At 39.4% G+C, this 27,434-nt stretch overlaps 3 protein-coding genes across 4 annotated transcripts; 1 reads left to right on the plus strand and 2 right to left on the minus strand.

Annotated features, from left to right (window-relative positions):
* The first annotated feature begins 410 nt into the window (after positions 1-410).
* Positions 411-4,540, plus strand: zdhhc22 (zinc finger DHHC-type palmitoyltransferase 22). Its single transcript, XM_022193273.2, has 3 exons — positions 411-553; positions 2,184-2,741; positions 3,321-4,540. Exons 2-3 carry the CDS (start codon positions 2,186-2,188, stop codon positions 3,596-3,598), a joined length of 834 nt encoding a protein of 277 aa, XP_022048965.1. The 5' UTR covers positions 411-553; positions 2,184-2,185; the 3' UTR covers positions 3,599-4,540.
* Positions 4,541-4,548: 8 nt separating this feature from the next.
* cipca (CLOCK-interacting pacemaker a) lies at positions 4,549-9,589 on the minus strand. 2 transcript variants are annotated; one of them, XM_022193272.2, is made up of 4 exons: positions 9,446-9,589; positions 8,180-8,296; positions 7,594-7,763; positions 4,549-7,192 (listed from the first exon to the last, which is right to left on the minus strand). In XM_022193272.2, the coding sequence occupies exons 2-4, from the start codon at positions 8,283-8,285 to the stop codon at positions 6,392-6,394; spliced, it is 1,077 nt and encodes a 358-aa protein (XP_022048964.1). In that variant the 5' UTR covers positions 8,286-8,296; positions 9,446-9,589; the 3' UTR covers positions 4,549-6,391. The 2 variants fall into 2 exon arrangements, with proteins under 2 accessions (XP_022048964.1, XP_051807013.1); XM_051951053.1 differs by having other exon boundaries at positions 8,180-8,293; positions 9,446-9,587.
* Positions 9,590-10,211: 622 nt separating this feature from the next.
* pgfb (placental growth factor b) lies at positions 10,212-26,957 on the minus strand. Its single transcript, XM_022193274.2, has 7 exons — positions 26,285-26,957; positions 15,452-15,488; positions 12,588-12,784; positions 12,409-12,488; positions 11,860-11,889; positions 11,694-11,756; positions 10,212-11,599 (listed from the first exon to the last, which is right to left on the minus strand). The coding sequence occupies exons 1-7, from the start codon at positions 26,345-26,347 to the stop codon at positions 11,578-11,580; spliced, it is 492 nt and encodes a 163-aa protein (XP_022048966.1). The 5' UTR covers positions 26,348-26,957; the 3' UTR covers positions 10,212-11,577.
* Positions 26,958-27,434: the final 477 nt, after the last annotated feature.

A 27,434-nucleotide genomic window follows, 5' to 3' on the forward strand; every position in this document is an offset into this window, starting at 1 on the left:
TTTACCACATAATTTCATGTATATTCCTTTATAATTTTAATGTCTTCAGTATTATTCTACAATATATAAAATGATGAAATAAAAATCACTGAATGAGAAGGTGTGTCCAAACGTTTGACTGAGAGTGTATGTATATATGAATAAGATGTTTAACTGAATATCCCAAGTGAAATATATTTATCAATTTTACTTTAAAATGACCATCTATGCTTTTTTTTTTTTATCAGTTTCTATATTTACATGGCTTATCCTGATTAGATTTTTTTGTTGTAAAACTAAAATGTCCTTTTATAGAGATCTGGTCTGTCTGTGAGTGACTATTCAGAGAATTAAAAGGCAGGTAAAGTAAAGTAAAAAAAAAAAAAAAAAAAAAAGCTACTTGAAAACAGGAGGAAAACCGGCGCATCCGGACCAGCAGGCGGTGCTACACAGAGGAGAGGACACCCCGGTGTTGAAAGAGGCGTCAATGTGGCTCAGAGACCTTCTGGTCTGCGTTTGAAGGAGGCTGCGGAGCTCCTCGGTGCTGAAAGGACAGCTCCTCTCACATCTGCAGGTAGGAGGATGCGGCGTCGCCATGGAGATAAAATGATGAAAATGAAACGATCGACGCCATCACTGGCTCCTTTGTAACCTCTAAGAAAACAAAACATGACAGAGTGATAGTATCGTAGATGCTTTCTGTCACCTCCGGCATGCGCTGGCCTTCAGTAGAGAATACCGGTGTTTGTGTGTGGATGCCCTATTAAAAAAATAAATAAAACGGGGTAGTTTTAAGTTTAGTCTATGTGAGCTCCTTCTTTTTGTGGTCTGATACTCTGAGATTTGCACATCTGTTGGTGGTGTAGGTTAGCAGATCACTGAGAGGAGGATGAGATATTCTTGGTATTCTCTATGGCCCCTGAGAGTCCCCAGACCCTACTTTGCTCAGAAATGAGTTTTTCTCAGCAGCAGACTTACTTTCTCTTTTTTAAATATAATTTCACCCAGATGCTCCATGTAAATGGCCCTAACCCAAATCACAGTCACTGTCTCTAATCTGCCAAATGCTAAAGCTTCTAGTATTGGATAAATAGCTTTTAATAACATGCTGATCCTATTTAGAATTACCTCTATGAATTAATATTTCCCTGCCTTTAAAAACATAAATATAAATTTTTACCTCAAGTAAGAAGTATAATCAGCAAAATGTACTAAAAATAGCACTTTAAAAATGTATAATGTGTACACACTGTAAAAAAATGTTTTTATGGTAAAATTCCAGCAGTTGTGGTTGCCATGATGCTACTGTATAATTACACTAAAACATTTTCTATAATTATGGTAAAGAAATATACTGATATTGTTGATTTTAGGGTTAAAAAATTGCTTCATTCCATATTTTACTGTTAAAAAAGTTTTAACCTTTAAACATTTGAAAGTTACATGAAACTATTATATAAAGTAAAGTTTGTGTCAAATATTATAAATATTACAGTATTTTCCCAATATCAGTACAACAGTTTATGTATTTAACAGTAAATGTATGTATTTTTTTTTAGCAAAAATTGCGGCTGAAGCGGTCATAAATATTAAAGCATATGTCTGTTATTAACACAAAAGTAAATCATTTTGACTGGAAACAAACTGTAATTTTTATAAATGCAGAAATTTCCATGCTACTTGTTACACATATTGCAGCATGTTTCCATTATCAGTACAACAGTATGTACGTTGAACTGGGAAAAAACTGTTTTCTTTTCAAGAATTAAATGCAAAAATTACAGTGTTGTTATACATATTATGGCATTTTTCCATTAAAAATTGTGCCAGAGTCAGGAAATGCATTTTTTAAACCTATTTACAGTGATTGAGTGTTATATAAACTGCATCAAACAATTTTACATTTTACAGATTTTTACCGTCATGGCTTGACAGTTTTTTTTTTTTACTGTAAAATGTACATTTTTTTACAGTATATGTGTAATGTAAGGTATGTTCAACTACTCGATCGTGATTCTGAATTACTGGATGGTGATTTGTGTGCTTTCATATGTTGACTGTATTTGGATGTAATTTCACTACTATCCTGTGTACTATTAGCTAGTTTATAGTATTGCATCATTAGAGGATATATGGTTTTGTATGGTTCGGTAAATCTACTCTCCTCACCTGCTGCTAACTCTGTTGTCTTCACTCCCACACAGAGATGTTCACCCGGATGTTAAAACTGAGGCTCCTCAACGCTGTCGCCCCTGCATACTTCTTCATGGCTACAGCTGTCACCTTTGTTTTGCACTTTGGCTTCTTCATCCCAACAATCTTCCCAAACCCAGACACATCACTGAGGAGCTCTACAACGCTTCACACTGTTGTTTTCCTTTTCCTGATGTTCAACGCTTTAGGAAACTACATAATGACTATTAAATATCCCGCTGAAAGTGCCAACGAGACGGCGGTTCCCGTGTGTTCGCCGCACTGCTCGGACAAAGTGGACGCTCACTACCTCCTAAACGGCCGTCACTTCTGCAAACTGTGCAAAAAAGTCATTCTCAAGAGGGATCACCACTGTTTCTTCACTGGAAACTGCATCGGCAACAAGAACATGCGCTACTTCATCATGTTCTGCATCTACACATCCTGCACGTGTTTGTACTCTCTGGTTCTTGGCGTGGCCTTTCTAACAGTGGAGTACTCCATCTCCTTTGAGAACCCGCTGACCTTCTTGACTCTTCTCCCTCTCTCTGCTGCTTATTTCTTCATGGGTGAGTTAACCAGTCGAAGGTTGTAATTTAATCCTCCCTGCAGGTCAAAATTGACCCGGTTTAAAGTTTGAAAATGTGGAAAAAAATATATATACATTCGCAGTGAAACTTCTGATGTTCACATTTTCAACATTTTTGGAGAAATCTTTGAACATTTTTTGGTGGAAAAAAAAGAAATATTGAAAATGTTTCGAACATTCACAAAAAAATCTACCAAAATCCAGTGAAATTCACTGGAGTTTGATTGATTTTTTGTGAATGTTCTTAAGAAAATATTTTAACTTTTACTGATACATATCACTTTAGATATTTTTAGGATTTTTTTGGAAGATTTTTACTCATTTTTAAAAGATATTTACAACAATTTTCTAGCTAAATTTGGGGGATTTTTTAAAAATAAAACTTTCAAGGAATTATTGAAATTTTCTTCCTGAGGGTTTTGCAAATTTTCAGAAATTTAGGGATTTTTTTTCAGGCTAGGAAACAATATTTTTGATGCTCGTAAATGAGGACAACAGGAGGGTTAACCTATCAGCTCACTTGTTGGAGTATTAATTCCTGATCGATATCTCCTCACAGGAACCATCTCAGGCGTGCAGTTGTTCCTGGTGCTGATGCTGTACGTGTGGCTGGGCATCGGTCTGGTCTGTGCAGGTTTCTGCTGCCAGCAGGTGCTGCTGGTGGCCCGCGGACAGACCTGGTGTCAGCTGCAGAGAGGACAGCTTCAGGACAACCACAGCCCCTGGAGAGCCAACCTAAAGGATGTTTTCGGTACCCGCTGGATTCTTGGCCTTATCCTGCCAGTGCAGACGGTGGAGACGGGCTCTGACGACACGGAGGCACTAAAACAAGACTGACTGATGATAATGTTAATAAGTACAGCTCCCAATAGGTCAAACAAGCAGCACATGTTGTAGAAAACGCTTTCTTGGGATCCACGTGGTGATTGATTTTAGATATAAATGGATGCTTTATGATGTTTTAAAGTAGTCCATGAGATAGCTGGCTGTTAGCACACATTCCAATAAGGACAGGAGCCATAGCTACAAGCAATGTGAAATAAGCGCATAGTCTAAGTGTATCCTTTAAGTAGCTTTTTAAAAGGCAATATTAAGACGAATAAGTTGGTCATTTTGAACATCCAGCAGTTTCACTAAACGCTTGCTTCAAAATGTAATGACGGCTTTGCATGCCCTTTCGCAGCCTTGCAGTTTTGTATTATTTGACAGCTCTGTGCCGTGCGGTGCTCCGAGATTATCAAAGTGCATCGTCATTCCACACTTCCATAGAGGACGCTACAGTGTGACATTCAGGAAACCTATGGTCATTTTCACTTTGACATTAAGGGCTATCAGACAAGAAACAAGAGTTTGTCTTCAGCATAAACTGCCGGTTTTCACGACGTTGTTTTGACAGTTCACTGTTTCATGTTTAGCCTGATGTTTTCTACCCCGACTAACGTGACTCAGACAGTCTGATTGAGCTACAGAAATGTCCTCCTTTGTAAGAACGGGTGGGGGGAACGTGAAGACGACAACCATATTATTATCCAGGGTATTATTCACAATGTGCCATAAAGTCTTACATGCTTATAGATGACCCCAAAGATGAGGTTTTCACTACACTGCTGATGATAGGCCACTCTGCGTAATAATAGTAAGGACTTTTCACTGTTATGCTGCAGCTATAGCTGCTGCCATACTGGAAATCATTTTGAAGATGTTTTGGGTTTCAATAAATATACTTTATAGAGATATTTTGTCTATTCCCGTTATACCAATAAAAGTATTCAAACCACACCAAGCAGTTACTTTTTTTCTTTAATAATGACACATTCTGAGCTAGAAAAGTGCAATAGATGAGCAAAAGGAAAGGGTCTGCGAAGTTTTAGAACAGTTTAAGTGAGTGATTTTTGTTGGAGATACAGAAAGCACACTTTACATTAACAGGAAAAAATGATCAGAAATGTAATCTTCTTATCACGACCCTTTTGCAATGTTAAAAACAAAACATTAACTTAAAATCAAAAGAAATTATTTCATTATTTCTTAGTTTACAGTGACTAATAATTACAAAATATTACAATAGTAGCAACAAATAAAACAAGGTGCCTGGACTTTCATTTAAAACTCAACCATTTAAGACTTAAATTGCTTCTCATAGGAGTCGACTGATTATTTCCCAGATCCAATCAAATGCATTTGTCTGACTGTCAGCATCATCGTGCAACAATTCACCCCCCAAAATAAAACTATTTTAAAATGCACAACACTGGCATTAAAGCAAAGTAGATGCAGTCTGTATTTACATCAGAACTGAAGGATAAATGTGAAGTTTTCTTTTGCAGTTTGTATTATTGATTACAAATAATATTAGCTCTGAAAAACATCAGTCAACCCCGAGTTCTTAATGGTTTGTTGTATAATTTCAAAAAGGGACATTTATTCTTTGGAGACCCTTAAATACATTCAGCTTTCTCTTCAACATGATGCCTAAAAAGAAATACATGAATCTAAGCTGCTCAAGCACTGATATGAAGACAAACACATTTAAAGGCACAGGCATCCAGATAGACGTTAATATTCACATTATTTTATCAAGCCATAATGCTCATTTAGAAAAACAAGTCAGTAACCTTTTGTCTAAAGTGCAAGATTTTGTAATATGAAACTAAACCAAAACATTTAGGTGTTATTTCTTTGTCTTAAACTTCCAATCAGTACTACATCATATTGAGCATAAAACTACAGGAGGAATGAACGTGGCAGCAACAGAGCCCAACCCAAGGCAAGACAAATATATGGCTACAGCACTTCACTTGCTACAATTTAAGCTTTCGCTAATTCGTATGTAGGCATCTTTTCAGAGAAGTTCACTTAACTGGCAAAATCCTTACAATAAACTTGCTTTGTTTACATCATTCACACAGCTTTAATCTTGGTCAGAAACATTACCACAAATAAATAATACTGACAATTAATAATAAAATTATATTTAGAAAAAATAAAATCTATGTTACGCTTTAGCAAGCCTTCTGAAGTCTCACTGTGACCCTTTCTTCACTATAAACACTTAATAACAAAGAAGGCATCTGCTCCAATTCAGAAATAAAGAATATAGAAAGTCCTGACGAGACACTGACCTCTTGATTAAGGATGCATGATGGACGTGTATCCATCAGGTTTTCTATTTTATCTAAAAGGTACAAATTATGCTCATATCCTCTCTATAGCCATACCATTCCTGGCATGTATAAGGAAATCACCCCATGTGTCTTCATGTGTGCTGTAAGGCATGCGTAAATGTTGATTAGGAGTTTCATGTATAGAAGCCATAGCCCTATTGCAAGTGATACTTGCTATTCTGAAACAGCAGAGGCAAGAAAATTCATTATAGGCAAGGGTTTGAAACACAAGCATGCTTCTTAACTCCCACGTTGTAATTGTGGATGTGCTTCAGCTTCAAAGCAAACCAGCAGTTCTAAATGTTTCTGAGTTCCTGACGATTTACGACTAATACGCTCAGATCAAAGTGTAAAAGCTCCTAATACAGTTTAGTTTAACTGATTTATCACATTCACTACATCACCTCAGAACCTTCTGACTGATCCTCCTGCATCCGGATTCAGAACTGCTGGTCATGTCCACAAATTAAGCCAGGACTCTCTGGGCATTAGCCCCCCACTGTTCCTTCTCTGTGTTGTGTAGAGAGAGCTGGAGTTTAGTCCAGAGCTGTGGGTCTCCACTGCTCAGAGCCTCCAGCAGCAGAGCCGTCTGCTCCTGGAGCTGCTGCAGTTGGCCCTGGGTACGCTTATTCTCCTTGATCAGCTGCTTTGTGCGCATGGTAATCCCCAGCAAGCCGGACTTGTTGAGAATGTTATAGGTATTGCTGAAACGTTTCAGTTTGTTGCTGTGCATCGAAACGGCATCGTGGTATTTGTCATCAAGCATCGTGTTGCTGTCTGTTACAATCCTAAATTCATCTGAGTAGGAGAGCAGAGAGCTGGTTCCTGCTAGTGAGGACAGAGGCTTGTTAGCGAGCTGCTCCTGACTCTCAGCTGCCTGTGCTTGGCTGGTTGCTGCTTCAAAGTTGGAGATGGGCTGAGCTGTCGTCTGCAGTGCCGGCAGCGGGCTGGGGGAGCTATAGGGCCTGTGGCCATGATGGTGCCTCCTCTGTCGTTGGTCAGATCCTGATGTTGGACTACCCCTCACCCTCGAAGATCCCACTCTCTTAGTGGGTGTGTCCACAGGGTGTGGGGCGATTCTGGGATATGACTTGAGGATGGGCATGTAGCTTTTTGATTGTCTTGCGTTGTCAGCACTGGCCTTAGGAGGAGAGCTGCTGTTGCCATTGGATACCATGGGTTGAAGAAGAACCACCTGTGACTGGGGCATCACATCCAAGGGTGAAGGAAACCCCCACTGTTTTTCTGCTGGAGCCATGGGTGGTGGCTGAAGAAAAAATATATCTTTGATACCATTCTTTAAAGTGTTCCCCATTAAAAATAACTATATATTGTCTATATGTTAGAGAGAGGAATTAAACCAAAAAATGTAGGCATTTCAGAGAATAATTCATCAGCAGATACAAGTTGGCCACTCAAATACTGAGAGAAAAAGCTCTATACTAGCACCTTAAACTACCAGAGCATTTGGTGAATTGAAGGAATGGATTCAGGGTTACTAACTAGTTGAATAGCAAGTGCAAAATACTCATTTACAGTCAGAATTAAGAATAAAACATATTGGTGCATTTTGCGCTACTGCTCAAAGACAATCGATCCATAAAACACCCCAGGATTAGTTAAACAGACAGTACTATGCAGAGTCAGACATGTATTGCTGTGTTTTACCTGCTTCAACACAAAGTTGTTCATGATGATCATTGGAGACAGTCCAGCATATGAGCTTCCCATCACAGCCACCTGCGGGCCGGCTGGTTCCTGGCCAACTAGTGACCCATTCCTTCCTGTTTCCTCAGAGTCAGTCAGTTCGACCGTACTGAGGTACTCAGAGCTGGCATCTGAGAATAACAGGACAAGCGTATGGGTTCCATTATGTTGAAAAGAAAGATTTACCTTTCAGTTGCGTACAGAGTGGTGGAACATTAGCACAATGAAAACAGTGGCAGATGTAGATAAGAATCTCCGGAGCATCTCAAAAAAGGATACATCAACCTAATGAGACCGGCTAAACCAAATCCAGATCAGCCTTTATAGTGTAAATAAAGGTCATCTCCAACACAGCATAGCCTACATAGAAAATGTGACCTAGATCTCAACATTTGATTAGGGTTGACCTTGTTTATGAACTGACAGTCAATATTTCTAATCACGTAAATGTTATTTATGTACATTCAGGTCAAGACACTAGCCATGCTAACATCACTGGTGCAAACACACAGCTTAAACTGGACAAATTAATGTAGCGGGATCAAACCTGAGAAGCCTGAGTCTCTTTCTAGGTCATGCTTGGACATTCCAAGCTGTGGTGCCCTGGTGAATGGCGGGGCCCTGTGTCTGTCTGGTCTACTAAAGCTGCTCATGCTGACGTCTTCTGTAAAAAAAAAAAAATGGAGAGGTGAAAGATAAATGACATGATCAAAACAATTAGTCAAATATGTCCAGAACAAAGGCTTGACTAACTTTTAGTTAGAATCTGACTAACCTTTGTCTTGATTTCAAGTGTGATAGTGCAAAAAATAAAACAACGAAACAATTGGCTGGTCAGCATTTCATAGAGTCCAAATGAGACTAAGGAAGACAACAGTTTATAACCAAAAAGTGGCTTGTTCATTACTTACAGTCATATTTAATTTCTCTCAATTTCCTTTTTCTGTTGTGATGTCTCGATAGCAGTCAGCACTTCAACTCATTTGGTTGTGGAGGACATTTGAAGGACTGCATTGCTATTTAATCTGTACCCACATAAATTATCTACCAGTAACTCAGCACTGATCGGCCACTGGGCCATTGCCATCTCCTTCATTAGTCTGCCTTATGGAAAATTCAGAACACTAACTGGTGATGAAAGGCAACAAAATAGCCCTACTACAAAACTTCCTTCTTCAAACATTCAGTCTTCTTAAAGCTACTAATACAAATTTTTTTCCATTCAATTGTTTAAAAATGATGGCTACTAAATGGCATTCTACATTAGAGGCTTGTACTTTATGCTAATACGTTATTAAAAGTCGTAATTCTCCACCTCATATGTAAACATAAGCTTATTACTCACATGACGTTTAAGGGCCCGTCAGCCTCCCACAGCCAGTGTGCTTACACAGGTAATGTAAAATATGCCTTTCACCATTTGTACTCAAAATATGGCAACGAAGAAAATACGTCTGTGCAAAAAAATGAACGAAAAAATAAAGCTGGGAGTCTGAGCTGTCAACCATCTAGAATTTGTTATTGGGTTACAGCGAGTATTGTTGCTTACACACTCAACTTGGTCAGCGCTAGTTAACTGCTAACAAGAATTAACTTGGATTAAATTAGGTAGCTATGGTGCTGCTGTAACTAAATGCAGAATGAAACATTAGCTGCTGATTGTATCCACGACGTTTCCCCGTTTGTTGCCTGCTGTTGCACTGTTAGCTCAGTTAGCTCGCGAAGGCTAGCTTCCGTAGCCTTAGCTTGGTACTCAATTCTCCAGACTATTGACTAAACATTTACCTAATAGTGGTGTCTTTGTATAACTTACCAATACTTTGCTCGCTTGAAAATCCGTTTATATTGTCTTAAACGCTGGTACTATTCCTGTAGTTATAGCTACACGTCTCTGGTATAGCTAACGTTAGCTACGCCTATTACCTACTTGCTATTTTTGACTCTGCGCCCTCAGTAACGTCTGACAGGTAACCAAAATGACGCGTTACCTTTGACAGGCTCGGTATTTTTTGAAACAAACCCGGGCCTTTAAATTATTTATCAGCTGTTAAATATGAATTATTTTGTTGGGGAATAATTATCTTAACACATATTAACTAATGTTGTGTTAATAACTAACACAACACAAATTATTCTCTGCCGTAGCCCAATTGATAACTATTTAAAAGTAATATTTTCATAAAGAAGAGTTATTAATTCAGCTTCAAGGTTATGTTTCAAACCATCTCAAGCAAGTAATTTAATAGAACATTCATATAGACTGTGGGCTGTGGCCTCCCTGTAAAACAGTACTGAGGGCTTATGCCCATAGAATGACAGTGGTTGCCAGGGAAACGGGAAAAATCCAGGCGTGTGTTACGTGTTTGACTCATGCAGGCTCAGTAGCTAATCTGAATAACATCGTTTTAAATTGTACTGTATTATTTTATGATACAAATATCAAATAGTATGTAGTTTGTCTTGTTTTGTCATTCCTTAGTACATAATATCATAAAATAGGCTACTGTATGCAATCCACTTAAATGTTAATCTGTTCTTTCTATCATCTCTATTTGATAAATTAACCACACAAGACAATCTGACGACATAACAATTTTATTACAAAATAAATATTTAAATGAAACAAAAACACTAGCACAGTCAAATGTTACTTTTTTAAAATTGTCATAGATTTTCTTTGTGTAGTACATGGAAAAAACATACAAAAGGACATTTTACACACTTTACATAACTACCTCAATTGATCCCTCTCATACTGCTGTGTTTCCAAAAGCAGACAGAGGAAGACACCTGTGGTGTGGGATTACTGGAGTCTTGTATCACCAGAGTGGACACAAATTTATTCTGTTTCACTGCACAGAGTACAGAAACATTTTTCATATATGTGGGAATTTTGTGATCACATTTAAGAAAGAAAAATACAAATTCTGTATTTTAGAGTTTTTTTATAGGGAGGATAAAAGATGAGTATTGCTTGAGTGTATTGATAGCTATAATATTAATCTTCCGCTTCATGCTGGGCTCACCACATCCACTCTGCAGGATGCTGGTTATCTATAACTGGATCACTGGTTATCCAGCCCTGGAGCAGTTTTGATGAATAATTTTATTTTTTAAAATTTGATATGTCACACTTATTCATACACAATCTTTCTTGGATACATCTTCAGTTCACAAACTTTTCGATAATTTTTGCTCTTATTTACGCTTAAATTGACAGTAAAAACGTATTTTATTGCCTGTTTTAAGGCGGGAGACAATTTACACAGGCTGAGCAATTATAGGATAAATGATAGGTAGAAAATTCCAATAAGTTGTAACTGATGACTGTGTCCTGAGTCTAATTTTGTTTGTAAATTTGACAAAGAAAAGCATATTTTAATATAGAGCAATTTTAAACACTGTTTCTTTAAACACTAGAGGGAGACATTTCATTATTGCATGTACAAAGCAGTTGTACATTCAGTCCAATACACTACTTCATGACAAGTCAAGGTATTCTTAGATAATGTTTCAATGAAGGATGACAAACTTTTTAAAGGTTGCTGGTCCAACTATATTCAGCTGTATCAATAAATATAGACTTTTGACAAGAGTAACCTCCTTTAAATACCAAAGAAATTGACAAGTTAACATAACTGATACAGTAATACTTAGAATAAAAAGTAGACATCAGTCTGTTTGGTCCTACATTGCACTGGCTCCCAGGGATGTCCATTGTGTCAGGTGTGTAACAGCAGTGTTTCCACCAATCAAAACACTTTTCCTGTTGAACCTTGTCATTACAAACGTCCCTGCCCATCAGCAGGAGATCAACCCAGCTGTTTGAGTCTCTGGTCGCAGACACAGTATTGATAGATGAGTGAAGGAGACTCTTGATGCTGTCGCTGAGCTGGAAATAAATATTGAGCCGCACTGCAACAGGGGGTTGGATGGCCACTGCAGTTACCTGCGAGGGATTTGGCACCTGAAACACACAGGAAAGAATAATTCATCTTTAATGCTGTTTAAATTAAAGCTGGTGGCTATGTGAATTCTTTCTCCCACAAATGTGCAATTACCTGTCACATTCTTTTGTTTTTTGTCTCTCCTTTCTCTTCCTTTCTCTCGTCCTTTGCCTTTTCCTGTACACAGAGAAAAATAACCAACAAGCCTTTATTCTCAGAGAGAGGAATATTTAGTGTTTTCAACGATCTAAGAACTGATATTACAACAGTGCGCTCTTACCTTTCAACCTTCACAATAGGTTTCCTGATTCTGAGGAGAAAGGGTTCAATAAGTTAGAAAGAAGGCACAATAATAATTAAGGGTCCTTCCAAGTTTCTGCCAAACCAGTCTCCTAGAAAATACATTGATATATAACTAGTGTTGGAAGCCTGATTGCTGGGGTCTATATGCTCACTTGCTGTATGTTTCTTTGTGAAAGTATTTTGGAAACGATTGTGGTTTTTGCTAAATGTGAAAATATCCAACATCAGGTTTTAGGTCACTGTTGACTTTTTCAGTATCGGACCAAGATATCAATCTTCCACCAACTTCCTTAAAATGAATCTTGCTTCAGTTGCTATGAGCAGATATTGTATTGTCAGAGCAGGTTATATTGTCAGTGAACTTCATCGGGATACATTCACAGAGAACAATATGCAACTTGGCATGTATATATATATATATATATATATATATATGTATGTATATGAACATAAATTCTAAGAGACAAGGTTTGCATTTGCATACTTATCAATATTTAGTGTTATAAATGGTGATTTGTTTTCTTACCTACATTCACATGTCTGGTGCTCCACAAACGTCATCTCAACATATTCTTGACCTGGTTCTGATGGCCTGATTTTCAACAGCTGGAGGATAAAATAACTTAAAATGATCAAAAAAAGCCACTACAGCGCATACAGCAGTGGATCGCATGAACATTGATCGTAATATTGTCCCTGGCCTACCTGCATGGTGACGTTTGTGGTGTGGGTGGGATGGCACTCCAGGTTCTCATCCCCACAGCAGCCAGCACACCTGACCAGGGGCACACAGGAGGGGCTGTAGATGTGCTCCACCTCTGTTGGGTATTCCTGCACCACCTCCACCAGCTTCTCGATGGTCCGGCAGAAACTGCGACCCCACACTTCTTGAAACATCAACACTGTGAATGAGAGGAGGAGGCCGAGTGTACTTCAATTTGGAGTTGCACACTGGAAAAAATGCCCCTCTCAAAACAAGAAAAGAAATCTTATTTCAAGGAACTTTTAACTTGAAATAAGTGGAAAAAATATGCCAATAGAACAAGTAAAAATGGCTTGGTAAGATTTCTTGAAGTAAGATATGATATAATATTTAGAATATTGAGATCTTAAAATTAGATGAGAAAACTTGTTTTAAGCTGTATTCTACCAGGATTGTCAAGCTTAGGTGTCTTAAAATAAGACAGACATACCACAAAAAATAGCAGTTTTTCACTCAAAAATAGATTTTTGCTTTCATGTAACCTCCTAATTTGAGATGTGTTAACCCTCCTGGTGTCCTCATTTATGGGAACTAAAAAAATATTGTTTCCTTGTCTGAAAAAAATCCACAAAAAACAGCCAAAAAATTCCCCACATTTCTGAAAATTTGCAAAACCTTCAGGAAGAAAATTCCAATAATTCCTTAAGTTCCCTTAAAAGTTTTATTTGAAAAAAAATCCCCCAAATCTGGCAAGAAAATTCTTGTAAATATTTTCAAAAAATTATTAAAAATCTTCCAAAAAAATCCTAAAAATATCTAAAGTGACAACACATATATCAGTAAAATTTCTAATATTTTCTTTAAGAACATTTAAAAAAAATGTACTGGCTAATGCTAGTTAGCAGTTATCTCTGGTTTACTCATGTCCAATCCCAGTTGTATTGAACAATCCAGTCCAAGTCCAGGTTATGAAAAAACAAGAATGTATTTATTTACATTGTGTCGCTGATTAATTCACAAAAAAGGCTTTCAAAACAAACACAGGACGGGACACGGTAAGAAAACCGTGTGTCTCCACTGCTAACCTGGCGTTTCTTCCCATAATCTCACGTTCCGGTGAGCCAAGCTGCAGGCTCTTAAAGCTACAGTACCACCAGAAATTAAACATAAAGTGAACAGTCTGTTCCAGTCCAAAAGATAAACAAATAACCATATTCCATTAGCATGACTCTGAAATAACCATTAAACCAATATGCAAACTTAAGATTCAAAGGTTACAGCAAAAATTATATCTACTGTAAATAACAAACAAATAAAATGAGAAAATCAGCAAACTTATGATTGCCTCATACAAAAAATAATCAACCAAAATCCAGTGAAATTTGCTGGATTTTGGTTGATTTTTTTACATTTCATTTTCCACCAAAAAATGTTCAAAGTTTTCCCAAAAACATCAGAAGTTTGCCTGTAAAAACATATATTTTTTCCACATTTTTAAACTTTAAAACGGGTCAATTTTGCCACACACGACAACACCGGGGTTAAACTTATTTTAAGTTTTCTTGTAAAATTCAACTCAAAACAGGATCATTTCAAGATTGTTTGAGTTCACAAGATATTTAAGATGCACTGTCTTAAAACAAGCCCCTCCATCTTGCTGAAATGTCACTTGGTAAGTGAATTTATCTTAAATCAAGTGGGATGAGACATTTTGACTAAAAATAAGACAAATAGACTTGGTAAGATTTTGAGTTCTTGCAGTGCAAACAAGCCAGATGTAGAAGTTGGAAATCCAGAATGCATTTGACAGCTTTTATGCATATGTAAAAGATTTTGATGGGGCTTAATTAGACCTGCTAGGGAAAAAAATCCTACCACTACCATTACACACAATATCAGAAATGACCTGAATAATCCGCCGCTGACATACTTATACCATGTACACAGAAACCTAAAGCTAACTACGATATGCCAGTGTGTATCCTGTTTTCATTTTGAAAAAGAAATGTTTGTATAATGTACAGTATGCTTTCCTGTGGGAGTACATGTGTGAAAGTGTCCCAGATGCAGAGGGGGACTGTGGAGGAGGAACAGAGACGACTATGGCCAAACACAGAAGGAAGAGAAAACAAACACTGGAAACATGGCCATGAACAGAACCCTGCTGGAGCTGGAACCGAGTTGCCCCGCAGGCACCTCCGGGACTGCGGTGACCCCCAGGGGTCACCAAATGGAGCCTGACACCACAACAGCTGTTTATAAAAGCAGACAGGCTGGGAGGAGACGGCTGGGGAAGCATCTACGGCAGGGAGAGAAGGCCATGAACTATAATGTTGTACAGCACAAAGGGACAGTTCACTGGCCAGTTACTGCTCCTTCAGTTGATTGTACGTCTTCTGCTTATCTGGCCTTTTCTGTTACATGTCCTCCTAATCCTTTCTGGCTGCAAGTTCTACAAGTCTTTAGCATAAAATGTATTTCTCTTTTAATTTATAGTAATGTGAGGGAGGAAGAGGATATGAGGCGAGAAGGTCAGCTGTTGAGTAATTCCTTTTAGTCCAGACATGCCCTGTTATGTTCAACATTCAAATCAAATTCATTGAGCAACTTACATACAAGATTGAAGAGCTTAGTCATTTATATTGCTCAACAGTGCATGACAGTAAACAGTGCAATGGAATACACTTCTGTTAAAACGGATTTTGTTAGGAGTGGCATCCTTTAGACGCCAGCTGCTACAACAAACACTGAAAAAATGCAGCGTAGCAAAAAGTTTTGAGCTACTTTTGCTGAGTAAATCTGCAAAAAATAAAGAAGAAAACATTCCCTGCACTTACATTAGACTTCTAAACTAATCGAAACTTACCTTCCATTGTGCCATTTATGCTTGACAAGGGTAGACTCTGAAAGAGAGAAAAATTATGACAAATTTATTATTTATTCCTTTTATTTCCCTACATGCAATAAAGATATATTTACTATATTTAATTAGTCATCCAAATCTAAAACTATAAGACTGAATAAGATTAATCAATCAAACCTAAACTCCTGAACCCCAAAATCCACCAGTGAATTTGAAAAGAATGTAATCTTTAAAAAAAAAAAGACTCATCAAAAAAATCATCAAATTTTCCAAGAATCCTTGGACTAATCATGTGTGAAGTGCAGTTCTATCTGGAAAACTAACCAAATCTAAACTTACAATCATGATACTTCATGAAAATAACTTTATTTTATGTGTCTTGTTTAAAATTTCATCAGAAATAAACCATTTCCACGAACTAGATTTGGTAAAACAACAAAAAAAAAAAGTCTGTGCTTCTCGGCACAACTGTGAAGCCATTATTGACTCAGCTGCAACTGAACATCATGTGAGTTTTCAGTTGTACTGCAGCCTATGTTTACACAGCAGATAGGAGACAATCATTGAAGAAATTAGAGTAAGTAGTTAAATCTCAGGCACCATTTTTCCCCCCAGTATTGATAACACCTGTGGACACTTTGAAAAATGTGTCCACAGAAATCCATTTGTTTATTCTTTTGAAAACAAGTAATCATTTCTGATATATGGCATTTTAACTTATATTGAAAGGTTTCCTCTACCTCTAGTCATGGTTGTGCTGTTTCTATAGAGGTGAAAGACTTTAGCTTGCAGTGAAAAATGAGCCCACAGTGAACATAAATGTAACAGAAGCAGTAAAGGGGTGGAAACTGCTTGGAGTTCAGAGGGTTAATCATGTAATTTATGTCCTCTGGTGGTGACAGGAGGAACTACAGTGACATTAAGTAGATGATCATAGATTTTTATCACCCTGCAGTGAACACAACTTCTCGTACGTATCCTCTGTGTGCCCATCTGTTTAGTTTCGAAACCTGTTTCCTGTGCTGTCATACTCAGCTCTCTATTTGTTTTCCCATTGACGGTTTCCCCCTCCGTCTTGATTTTTTCCCATCATCCCATGATAAACAGAGAGAATTTCTCATTCGCCTGGGAAAACACAAAACCTCTGGTTGACTCCATCTCAGGAAGGGAAATCTATGTTTGATAAAATACCCTCCGGCAGAAGCGCAGGACAGGCGGCAGACAACCTGCTTCCGCTATCTGTCCCCATCACCAGCGTCGGATTTCAATTTTCTGTGACACATACCTGATCAGATTTATAGTGGAACGCCGTCTGTGTACGCACTGATAGTAAGATTTGCCATGTTGGAACAAAAATTGTTATGTAATAGCCAACAGACTGAGGAGGACTTTCTTAAATGATGGCGGAAAAGACAACTGCTTTTTACACCATCTGTCCGTTGCTGAAATGCATCCTTTTCCTGTTATGAACCAAAATTAGTTTGAGGATGAGGATAGCATCTGTCGGCACACTGCTACACTCAGCCATTTTTTCCCCCTCCAAAGTATGCGATTAAAGAGGAATGTCCTGATTTAATGATGATGAAGCATTCGAGCTCACACAAACATTTCAGAGGTTCCTGTAAAACTGAGACAAGTGTCAGGCAGGTCTTTGTATTTGACCGGTCTTCTCTGCTGCACTGTATGACCAACTCCATGAAAATCATAAATAGACATGAGCTTCCACTTAGGTTCAGTCCTCCCTGCGTGAGGAACTGTTGAGGCATCGCCCTCTTTTTCAAAGTGGCCGATCATCTGGCCAAAACGTACAGCTGCTGCTCTGACAGCACACCCGTTCTATAGAGTGGCGTTCACTGAACTGTGTCGGCTGCACAAAACCACAGCAGGATGTGAGCTCCACTTGCAGAATATTCTTTAAGCACAGCATGGGAAAGTCACAGTTCAGTTTCAGTTATTGTTAAAAGTCACTTCCACTCTCTGGGGCATTGATTATTTTTTATCCTCTATAGCAATGCCAGAATGATAAAATAAATCCTTTTCCAGTGTTAATTGGCATAAGATCTGCTCACTCTCTTCTCGTCCGTGGGTGTTAATGTGGTTGTGCTGCTCCACATCACAAGGGCTTTTTGGCTCGGCTCTCACATGCTGCTCAGAATTTTGTGAGGTGGGGAGGATTTTCTGACCTTGGTCATGGGTTAAGACTTGACATGACGAATAGAGAGCCCACAAGAAGCTGCCAGATTATAAAAGCCTGCATGAGGATCCTCACGTAGCCATTCCCTCTTCCTTGTGCACTTACAGTATTAGTGGTGTGATTAATGGTGACTGGACGTAATTTGTAATCGGGGCACCACATCACATCAATAAATGTGTATAAACTTGACTAATAAATCCCAGAAGCAAGATCACAGCCTGAGTAATCCTCAGTGATTTTTTTACTTCATTCCCCGGTGACCTTTTGTCAGGGAGGTTTTATTTGTCCTCGGTGAGGGTCTAATATTGCAATGTGTCACTTTCATTTATTGTTTTCATAATGTGGGTGTTAAAACCTTTCACACTAACTGTGATTGAGGACTACACAAATAAGAAAGACATGACCAGACAATAACTTCATCTCTTCCTGGTTAATAACAGAATACCTCTATGCTGATTCCTTTGTATCATAATTTTCACTTGTATGCACATTTGTTTTTTGTAAAATCTGCTTGAACACATTTAAAACATTAAAAAACAGCCATTTTTATAATTAAAAATGCATCTCCTGTGCTCGCAGTTTGTGAGTTTGGCAGGCTTGATGTCATGCATAGTCTCATCACATAAAAAGTGATGGATTGCTAGCTTAATTAAACATCTGTTGTCCAGATTTAAACTAGAGTTGTGGACTTCAATAAAATTTCTGACTTTCTACTGTTTCAAGTCTGAAAATATAGCAATATGCAAAAACAAGCCACACAGTGAGCTGTTGCAACTGATTCAGGCACAAATACATAGAGAAAAAACCCCATTGCCCACATTTATATTCAATCAGAACTACCCAGTTTAGAATAAGATTATGGGTTAAGAAGAAGAGATGGAGAGGTGATCGGGTACTGGAACTAAAAATGTGGGCCACTCACATATATTTCATTGATCTACAGTCAGCGCAGTTTGTTGGACTGCAGACACAAAGACCTTAAACAAACAAATCCTAACATGATCAAATAATATGTGGAAAAACAAATAATTTTTAAGATGAATTTATTTAATGTTTATCAGCATATAATCATCAGTGTTTTTAAGTGTAAATTGGGGATGTAATGGGAAATGTTTCTTCTGAACTTGACTGTCTGTTAGCATGTTGTGTGTCTTATCTTTTTAGTTTGTGTGCCAGATAACTTCTGTGAAGAAGCCTTTCTCATTGCATAACAGGGTGGATTTGTAACCCACCCATCTCTGGTTGTTTCAGGACTCAACATCTGGCTCTGTGAGACTCTGTGCTCTACAGCACACAGCAGTTTGAGCAGACTGCTTTGCAGAAAGAGGGGCAGTTAGCTGAAGCAAGTGAATGCAGATTGAAACATCTGTAGCAGAAATAAAACTATGGCATTTCCATGCTTTTGATGGCAAATCCACTCTAAAAAGCTTGTCTCCTGCTGGCTAAGAGTTTATGATGCACTCTGGGTCAGATCAGAGGACCTGTTGTGTCCCTGGGCTCCTGCCGTCAGACCATAGAGGCCCCAAGCCTCATTACTCTCCAGTCCCAAACAGCTGAACTGCGTCATCTTTAACCTCCTTGCTTATTCCATCTGTCAGAGGAAGGGCAGCATGCGTAGGGAGCAAAACTCAAACATGAAGCATCATGGTCAGAAGATTTTTCAACTTTGAGGGTCAAGCGGGGGAGGAGGTGACGGGCATTTCAACAGCAGGTACCGTGGCCATTTGCCAAGAAACATCTGGACACCAGCCAGCATATTCCACAGTGTATTTTTTATTTTAATAAAGTTAAGACTGAGAGACAAAGTAAAGCACTGCAAATCAAAAGCAGAGGTTTGTTTGTCATTTTAGGATAATTAGAAAAGACAACTTCACTTGGGTGGCTGAAACAGAAATGCAAAATTTGGACAAGTCATCTAGGTTTGTCTCCTCCAGGGGATTGCAAAACAATGACAGTAAGGGTGAGGTTTGTTTCCCAGCAATTTGAAAAGCAAGTGTTCTGAAGAAATCCATAAAACATGGCTCAACACTTTGATTTCATTCCAGGACATAAAAGCTTGAAATGTTAACTAATAAACAGATCAAAACAAGATTTTCAGAAAAATTGCTGAGATGCCTAGAGACAGTTAGTCGAAGATGTTATTTCATACACTGTTGGGTGTACTGGACCATCCATCTTATGGCTCGCAATACAAAGTGGTTTAATTTATACTGTTTAAAACAGAGCCAAGGCACAGAAAGATGGGAGTTTCACAACATGCTTTTATTTTCATCACGATAATTTCTACTCATCAAAGTTAACAGCATCGTACAGTTACCAAGTTCATGCATTTTAGCTAAAAAGCAGCTCTCTGCACAGCGTTCTGCAAGAACTTTGCCATATTTGGTTGCAATGCTGAGTCAGTGAGCTGTTCAGATAGAGAGGGAAGTTATGGTGAGTTGTATATTTTGTTTTCAAATCTGTATGAATAACAGTGAAACATTAAAAACACAAACATCTAATTATCAGTGGGAGCACATATGTTTAATGAGGGGCACTACTGTGGAGCTGCAATGGCTGTAGTAGTCCTCCAAGCAGGCATCTTAATCCACAATGCTTTCACATTAATCACTTCAGTCAAGCAGGGTCACTTGGCTGACTTAGTTTTGCAATATAAGGCACAGAGTAAAAGTGGACTGAGTTTGGGAAAATCCCTTCTTGCGTTCTCTACTTTCTGGCAAATAATTATCCGAGCTAAGTTGGACATCAGGCCATAAATTCTCATCGGGTAAACAGTCCACAGATGAGATGCAGGGTTGTGGTTTGCTAATCTCTGTTGACAAATAAGGCTTGGTGTTTCTGAAGATGCAGAAAGAAGAGAAGTTAAACAAACAAAAAAATGATTAGAAAGCCTTGCTGGCAAGTTTCCCACTCATAATCCAGGTCATTGAAGCACCTGCATCTTCCACCTCACAGTAAACACAGAGGCCAGGCAGGGAGGACTGAAGATCGACTCTGAACATGAGACCACACAGGGGAGAATGCACTAAAGTAGAACAAATGAATACAAACACATAGAGAGCCTGACAAGTGAGAAGCTCAGCTTCACTGATCTTCTCCCATCCTTTATTACAACCCAGATTCCACATCATCAACACCATGACCACAGCGTTAATTCTTAGGCCTCTCATGTGGCCCGTTGGTCACTGTATCTATTCTCCACCACTACAAAGAGAAGTCAAGTTCTGTTTTGTATACACCAGGCAGGTGAACCTACAATGACAGAGGTGGCGTTACAGGACTGACAGTATCCAGCTGGGTCTCCAGGGTGGTCAGGTCAGGGCCTGTGATTACAGGCCGCAGCCAAAACACCAACAAACCTCATCAGAGCATGTGGTAAATGTGCCACAACCACAAGTAATCTGGGTAATTGGAACCTTTGAAATCCACATTTATTCCACACGTTCGAAAACTAACACATTGGCAACTCATGCAGATTCAAATCCATAAAGTACCATAAATAAACAGGTACGATTGTCTGATTTTGAAATAAATACAAATAAACAATAAAGTTTACAGACGTGTTTGTTTGCTGAGCGGTAGATGAGGAGATCAACACCAATCTCACATCTGCATTGCACAATAAATACTGCTGCAGTCGGTTGTGCACAGATCGGAGACTCTCATATCGAACTTGCAGCTATTAATGAAGTCAAAGATAGGAGACTACAGTCAAGAAAGTCTGAGATATAGTTTCTGAAAGCAGATTTGAAGAGTTGTGTGAAAGTTGTGATATTGCTCAGTTTGTACAGAACCAGGATAGTTAGTATACTAATTCAGCTTACATTTACTTCCTAAAACACTGGTTGCCTGGCAACTACAGTAAAAACAGGATTCTGAGAAATCACTGCACTCAGCTTAAAAATGGTAAAACAAAGACACGTGGAAAAAAAAACTTGTTACTGATACACTCTAGTTTTTGAGCAAATTACACATGAGATTTACCCCGTGTTTCCACTTGTTATGTGAACATATGCTAACAATCTCCTTGCTCTGATTTATTCAATGCATAGAAAGTCATTATCTCATCCAGCGCACAGCAAATAAGTGTGTTTTACAAAATGTACATTTAAAACTACTCTGTGAAGACTACTATTTCAAGCTAATTATAGTTTTTTAATATTAGTTTTTAAAAAATCTTCAATAGTGAGTTTGGTCACTTTGATAACAATCATGTTTTCTTGGTCAAGTGACAGAGGAGCGGTAAAGGCCCATATAAATTTTGATTTAGATAAACGCTATTTCCTCAGTATAAATCCATTAATGCATGTACAAATGTCTCCCCAAAGACACACACACACAAGCACACATACACACACACACACACACACACACACACACACACACACACACACACACACACACACACACACACACACACACACACACACACACGACACAGGTCTTGAGATAAGGCTGACCGGTGGTAATTGTGGTCTCTATTACAGTAAATGCTGTTCTGTAAACCACAGCAAATTACCTCCAGATGGGAGATTAAAGCTCGCTGGGTAGATGGCTGCCCCGAGCACCACCACTCCTCCTCCTCCTCCTCTGCAGGAGGAAGGAGAAATCCATATTTCCTGATTGCGATTGCAACTCTCCCCTGGGTCGGGACATTACAACCGGAGAGAAATACCACAACAGCCGGGACATTACAACTGGGGAGAAATACCACAACAAAATAAGAGCCCCGTCGGTCAGCAGGTCACTACCAATACATGGCCTCACGAGCACACACCTGAACCAGAATGATGTGCAGAGAAGAAAGCCAAAGACAGAAGGAAAGGGGGAAGTTGACTGTTTAATGTTTAAGCGTCCATAACTGAGCTGCACCTCGACAACAATAGCTGCTCTTTGATTCTGAGAAACTGAAATCTCCACCTGTTGTTTCCCGTTGATGCTTTCGGAAACCTTCCGCTTATGAAACTCCACTCTAACAACTGGAAATGTGATGTCAAACCACAAACACTTGGCTAAACATGAACCCCAGTGAAAAACCATGAACACAAACACAGACACATGTGTGCTATACAGATGGTCAGTCTCAAGTATTGTTTCGCTGCTGGTGATGTTGTAAAGGAAACACCTGTGTAGCGTCATGTCCTCACAGACACAAGCACAAAAGTAGAGGTCCACTGCCTTCTTTTCACTTCGGGACATTAGAAACATGCTTTACTGGTGAAGTGATGAGTCTAACTGTCTGGAAAAGTCAAATGAGTTATAGGCAAGTGGTTTTTTCCGATATCTAATTTCAATGCTTGCATCCCAGTGAAAGTGTGTTTTTAACAACAGACAGAAGGAATTGCGTTATTGCTAACCAGTGAGGCTTGTAATCTGTCTCCTTGAAAGATCGTCTTAATACAACAGAAATATTCTTGAGAGGACAGAGTGTTTCTCCATCACTTGAATGCTTCTCCCTGCTGACTAATCCCAGTCAGGTTCGGCTCTGTTGATGCAAGATTTCACCTGCACTTACACACACACACACACACACACACACACACACACACACACACACACACACACACACACACACACACACACACACACACACACACACACACACACACACACACGATGGTTATGACAATGAAGGATAAAAGAGAGGCATTGTAGAGAGAGCATTCCAGAGGTTTTGATACAACTTGGGAAAAGTTGTCAAATGGGCAGGAGGCAACAGGTAGTGTAGATTTTGGCAAAGCTCTTAGAGTAGGATCTGAACAGCGATATTCACACTGAAGTGGCTTAAACACAGATGTACCCACACGCTCTGCACACAACATGTAGTTTATATGCAGCGGGAGTACAAATTATGCAGTGAAGAGTAGAAATGGAACCTCAAAAAACATGTTCAATATACCTGGTGGATGGCAGTTAGATCATATTGTCCACTGGAAAGCTTTGGTCAGAGGGTGACCAAGAGGCACTGTTGTTCAGAAGGGAAACCCAGGTGCTTCCACTCACAGTCAAAGGCCAAACTGCATATAAATCTGAGCAGGTCAAGGGAACGAGTCGCTGCACATATCAACACATTTGCGACTCTACATGGATTCTATGAGCTGCTGAACTGGTTTATCAGAAATCACAACATTGGATAACCAGAGCATTAAACAATGATTTAATGAAGCCTGCATACATAATTACTGTGATGAGTCTATCAGTGGTGCATAATTTGTATATTCAACAGTAGTAATCTCCTCAAATCCCACTCTGCGAGCTTTATTCTAGCACTATGTCTAACTATCTATTTGAAATTAAACCTTGATAAACTAAAAACCGCACAACAACTCACTTTTACAGCAAAAAACTAACATTGCTGCTGACTTATATTACATCGTTTCCCAACAGGGATGTTTCTATGAAGAAGAGGTAGCAGGAGGTGGGTGTCATGAAGTTACAGCAACTATTGTGTAACATCTCTGGCAGGGAACCTTTGCTGCACATAATTTCTGATGCTCTTTCATCATGTCCCCTGTCTGTATGTTACTTATTCACAGCCGAATACAGAAAAACAGTTGGCATGGTAGTGAGTTCATTAGCAGAATAGACACAGTCTTTTCTTCTTTACTGCAAATTAGTCATCATGTCTTTTCTCTTTGTTTGAACTACCAATTGTTCAGCAGTGTGGATGTAGGTAGACACTGCTTCACCATGCACTGACTCATTGAACCATGGTGTAAATCCCTTGTAGTGCAGCAGAAACACTAAAAAGTTAACCCCACCCTCATGCTGGCCGCTCCACAGCAGACATGAGTGACCGCATGAGTCATAAGGCTGCTGACAGCAACTCCAGCTGTGACGGTTATGAGAAATAACCATTACTACATATTTAAGGGAAGAGAATCCCTAAGAAGCACAATTTAAACACAGCATTCCCAACCACACGGCCAATGTCATGGTAAGCTGCTCTGAAGATTTAGTGCAGGACATATACCTCCCAGAAGACTAGAACTGAGCTGATGATTTAAGCATTGTTGGTGAGGTATTTGGTTTAAGTTGTTTGCGGTAAAAACTGAACAAATCTTTTAACACAAAGTAGCTACTGTGGGGTTAAAGAAGCCTCAGACTTCAGATCCTCACAGCCTGTACGTGATCTGACAGATTGGTTGTTGAATCTCCAGACTGTGCTGTTTACATTCGTCATCAGTCTTCGGAGCAGCAGGGGGCATTTAACCTGCTACATGTTGAGGGCCCTGGATTTTGTCACTCCTGTTTTGACTAAGCAGGCCATGAGCTGATTATGAGGATTAGAGGAAATGTGGTGATCCCATGCCTCTCCCACTCACTCTCAACTTAGCAACAGCTGCAAAGTCTCCGGTTTGAGAATCTGGTGGGACATGGAACTTTTTTTTTCCAACCCTGAGAGACCGGCTGCAGCACTCCCATATGGGGCCTACATGCTGTCGAACCCGATTCAATAGGCAGCAGCAGTGTGTGAAGTGTGACAGTGGCAGTGAATGGACAGTAAAGGAAGGTTTTTCATTAAACAGGAGAGCAATCGGAGATAACTGCCAGCCCTCAGCCACCTTAGGAGGGAGGAAATCAGAGACTGAATAGGTTCAAGAGCTTGGAGCATTAGGTGGCACAACTCCCGCTGTCCAATGGCACATCCTTTTACAAGTATTTCTGGCACAACGCAGGCCTTTGAATGAGACCTCACTCCAGTTTCAACTTTGCCCTGTTTTGGCAGATTTTCATTAAGAGACTAAAAGGTAATGCCAGGCAACAGAGAACAGACCAGCTTTGTACTGATCCACAGTTGCCTGACAATGATATAACCGGCCCTGAAATGAAGTTTCATTTGATTTCTGCACACATACACCGGCCTGTCTTCATCAGTGTCATTCTGGACACCACCAGTGTCCATTAAACATGAAGATTTAGCCTTTGTTAGGACAAAACAAGGCAGGTGCAGATGACAACACACTGTTGGCATGTTTCCTCCACTCTGGCAAAGTTTGGAAAAAACACAGACATTATCACTGAAATGTTTATTGAAAATTCCACATTTAGAGAATGTCTCACCAACATGGCAATCAGAGTGTTTCCTTGATGGAAATGTAAACTGTAAAACGCACACACACACACGCACGCACGCACGCACGCACACACACACACACACACACACACAGAAAGAGAGAGACAGAGAGAGAGAGAGAGAGAGAGAGAGAGAGAGAGAGAGAGAGAGAGAGAGATCTCGCCATACAAGAGTGGGAACGATCCATGTCTGCGAAACTTGCTTTTAAACTATGATGCGGCTGTAATTATGAGCTTAGTGTGGTTGGCCAAATATAACAGTGAGTCACTTTGCATCATGTGCTCCACAGGGAGAGTGATGCAGTTTGTCACGTTCCATCTTATGAATGAACTGCGCTGGATGGCGCTCATTCAAAGCGATAGGAAAGAGTCAAAGCGCAACGGATCATGAGGTTGGATCACCTCTTGATTTCTGTGTTGCGGGCACATTATTTAACGCTATATTGACAGAAAATAAACCAATCTACTTTGTTTCAATAGCATGCACATGCAACATCTTCACCCAAGTTTAAATTTGCATTGGCACATCAATCTGCACCTTGTGTTTCTGTGCGTAAAGTTCCTACCTGTGCAGGTGAGAGCAGCAGATAAAGCGCCAGCACAGCCTCGAAGACAAAACCGACTCTCATTTCTCTGGGCACGGAGAAGGGGTGATGGTTCCCGATGCACAAAACACTAAATCCTCACAAAACAATCCGACAAACTCCACCAAACTTCTCAAAAATAAAAAAGATGCTGACCGGGAATTTCCAAGTCATCTGCCCCCGTTTTTTTTTTTTTTTTTTTTTGAGTAATGCTGAGAGTGAGTGGAGTCACGTAGCTCCGCCGCCGCTGCGTGTAACCTGATGAAGTAGATTGTGCTTACTAATGAATAAGGCCCCGGAGGCGAAGTGGAGGTGGTGAGGCAATCAAATAATACTGCTAAAGAGTTTTTTTCTTAAATAGTCACATTTACTTCTAAAATCTAACGCGTAAAAAGTCTGCAGAGTGAATTAGTTGCAGCCACTTTTGACAGAGCATATTCAGAGTAAAAAAAAAAAGCAACAAAGCAGCGAGTTCAGTCCAAAGTCTTCAAGTGAGGATCCGTTTGTATGAAGCTGCACCGACAGATTTCAGTCCTCCTCTGAGCTCCAGACGGCAGAAAGAACCACTTGCGTCTAATTGCCCCACACTACCTTTTCACAAGCTGACCATTTAAATCTCCTCCCCTTCTCTGTCTTCCTCTCAGCTCTGCTGCTTCTTTCTTCGCAGAACTCACTGATGAGACTTTACAGCTCCTCTGAGCTGCTGCATTTAATGGTAATTTATGTGATACTGTAAATAGAGCTTTTGACACTGCTGCTGATGCTTTATTTGTGAGTCCTAGACTATACACCACAGGTGATTTACACAGCAGAGTATACACAGTGCTGCCGAGAGACATCTTCTTAGTACTTCTGTGAGAGCTATTCAAGCAAGGTAAACATTTAGAGATCTTCTTCACCGCTGACATGCATGCTATACTCATTGCTGGCCCAGGGGTGTGCAGAGATTTTCCTCTGAGGCTTTAGTATTTAGTTAAGTTTGCAGAGACAGAAAGGGAGACTCCTGTACTGTTGACACATAGGTTTAGTCTTCAGTGTGGGACTTCTATGTTTGCAGAAACCCTGGAACGAAAGGATTCCTTGTGGGCTTCCACACATTCCTCCAACAGTGCTGAATAGCTGCAGTGCCTTT

This window comes from Acanthochromis polyacanthus, chromosome 1, assembly GCF_021347895.1.
Source record: "Acanthochromis polyacanthus isolate Apoly-LR-REF ecotype Palm Island chromosome 1, KAUST_Apoly_ChrSc, whole genome shotgun sequence".
In the NCBI taxonomy this organism is placed as follows: Eukaryota; Metazoa; Chordata; class Actinopteri; family Pomacentridae; genus Acanthochromis; species Acanthochromis polyacanthus.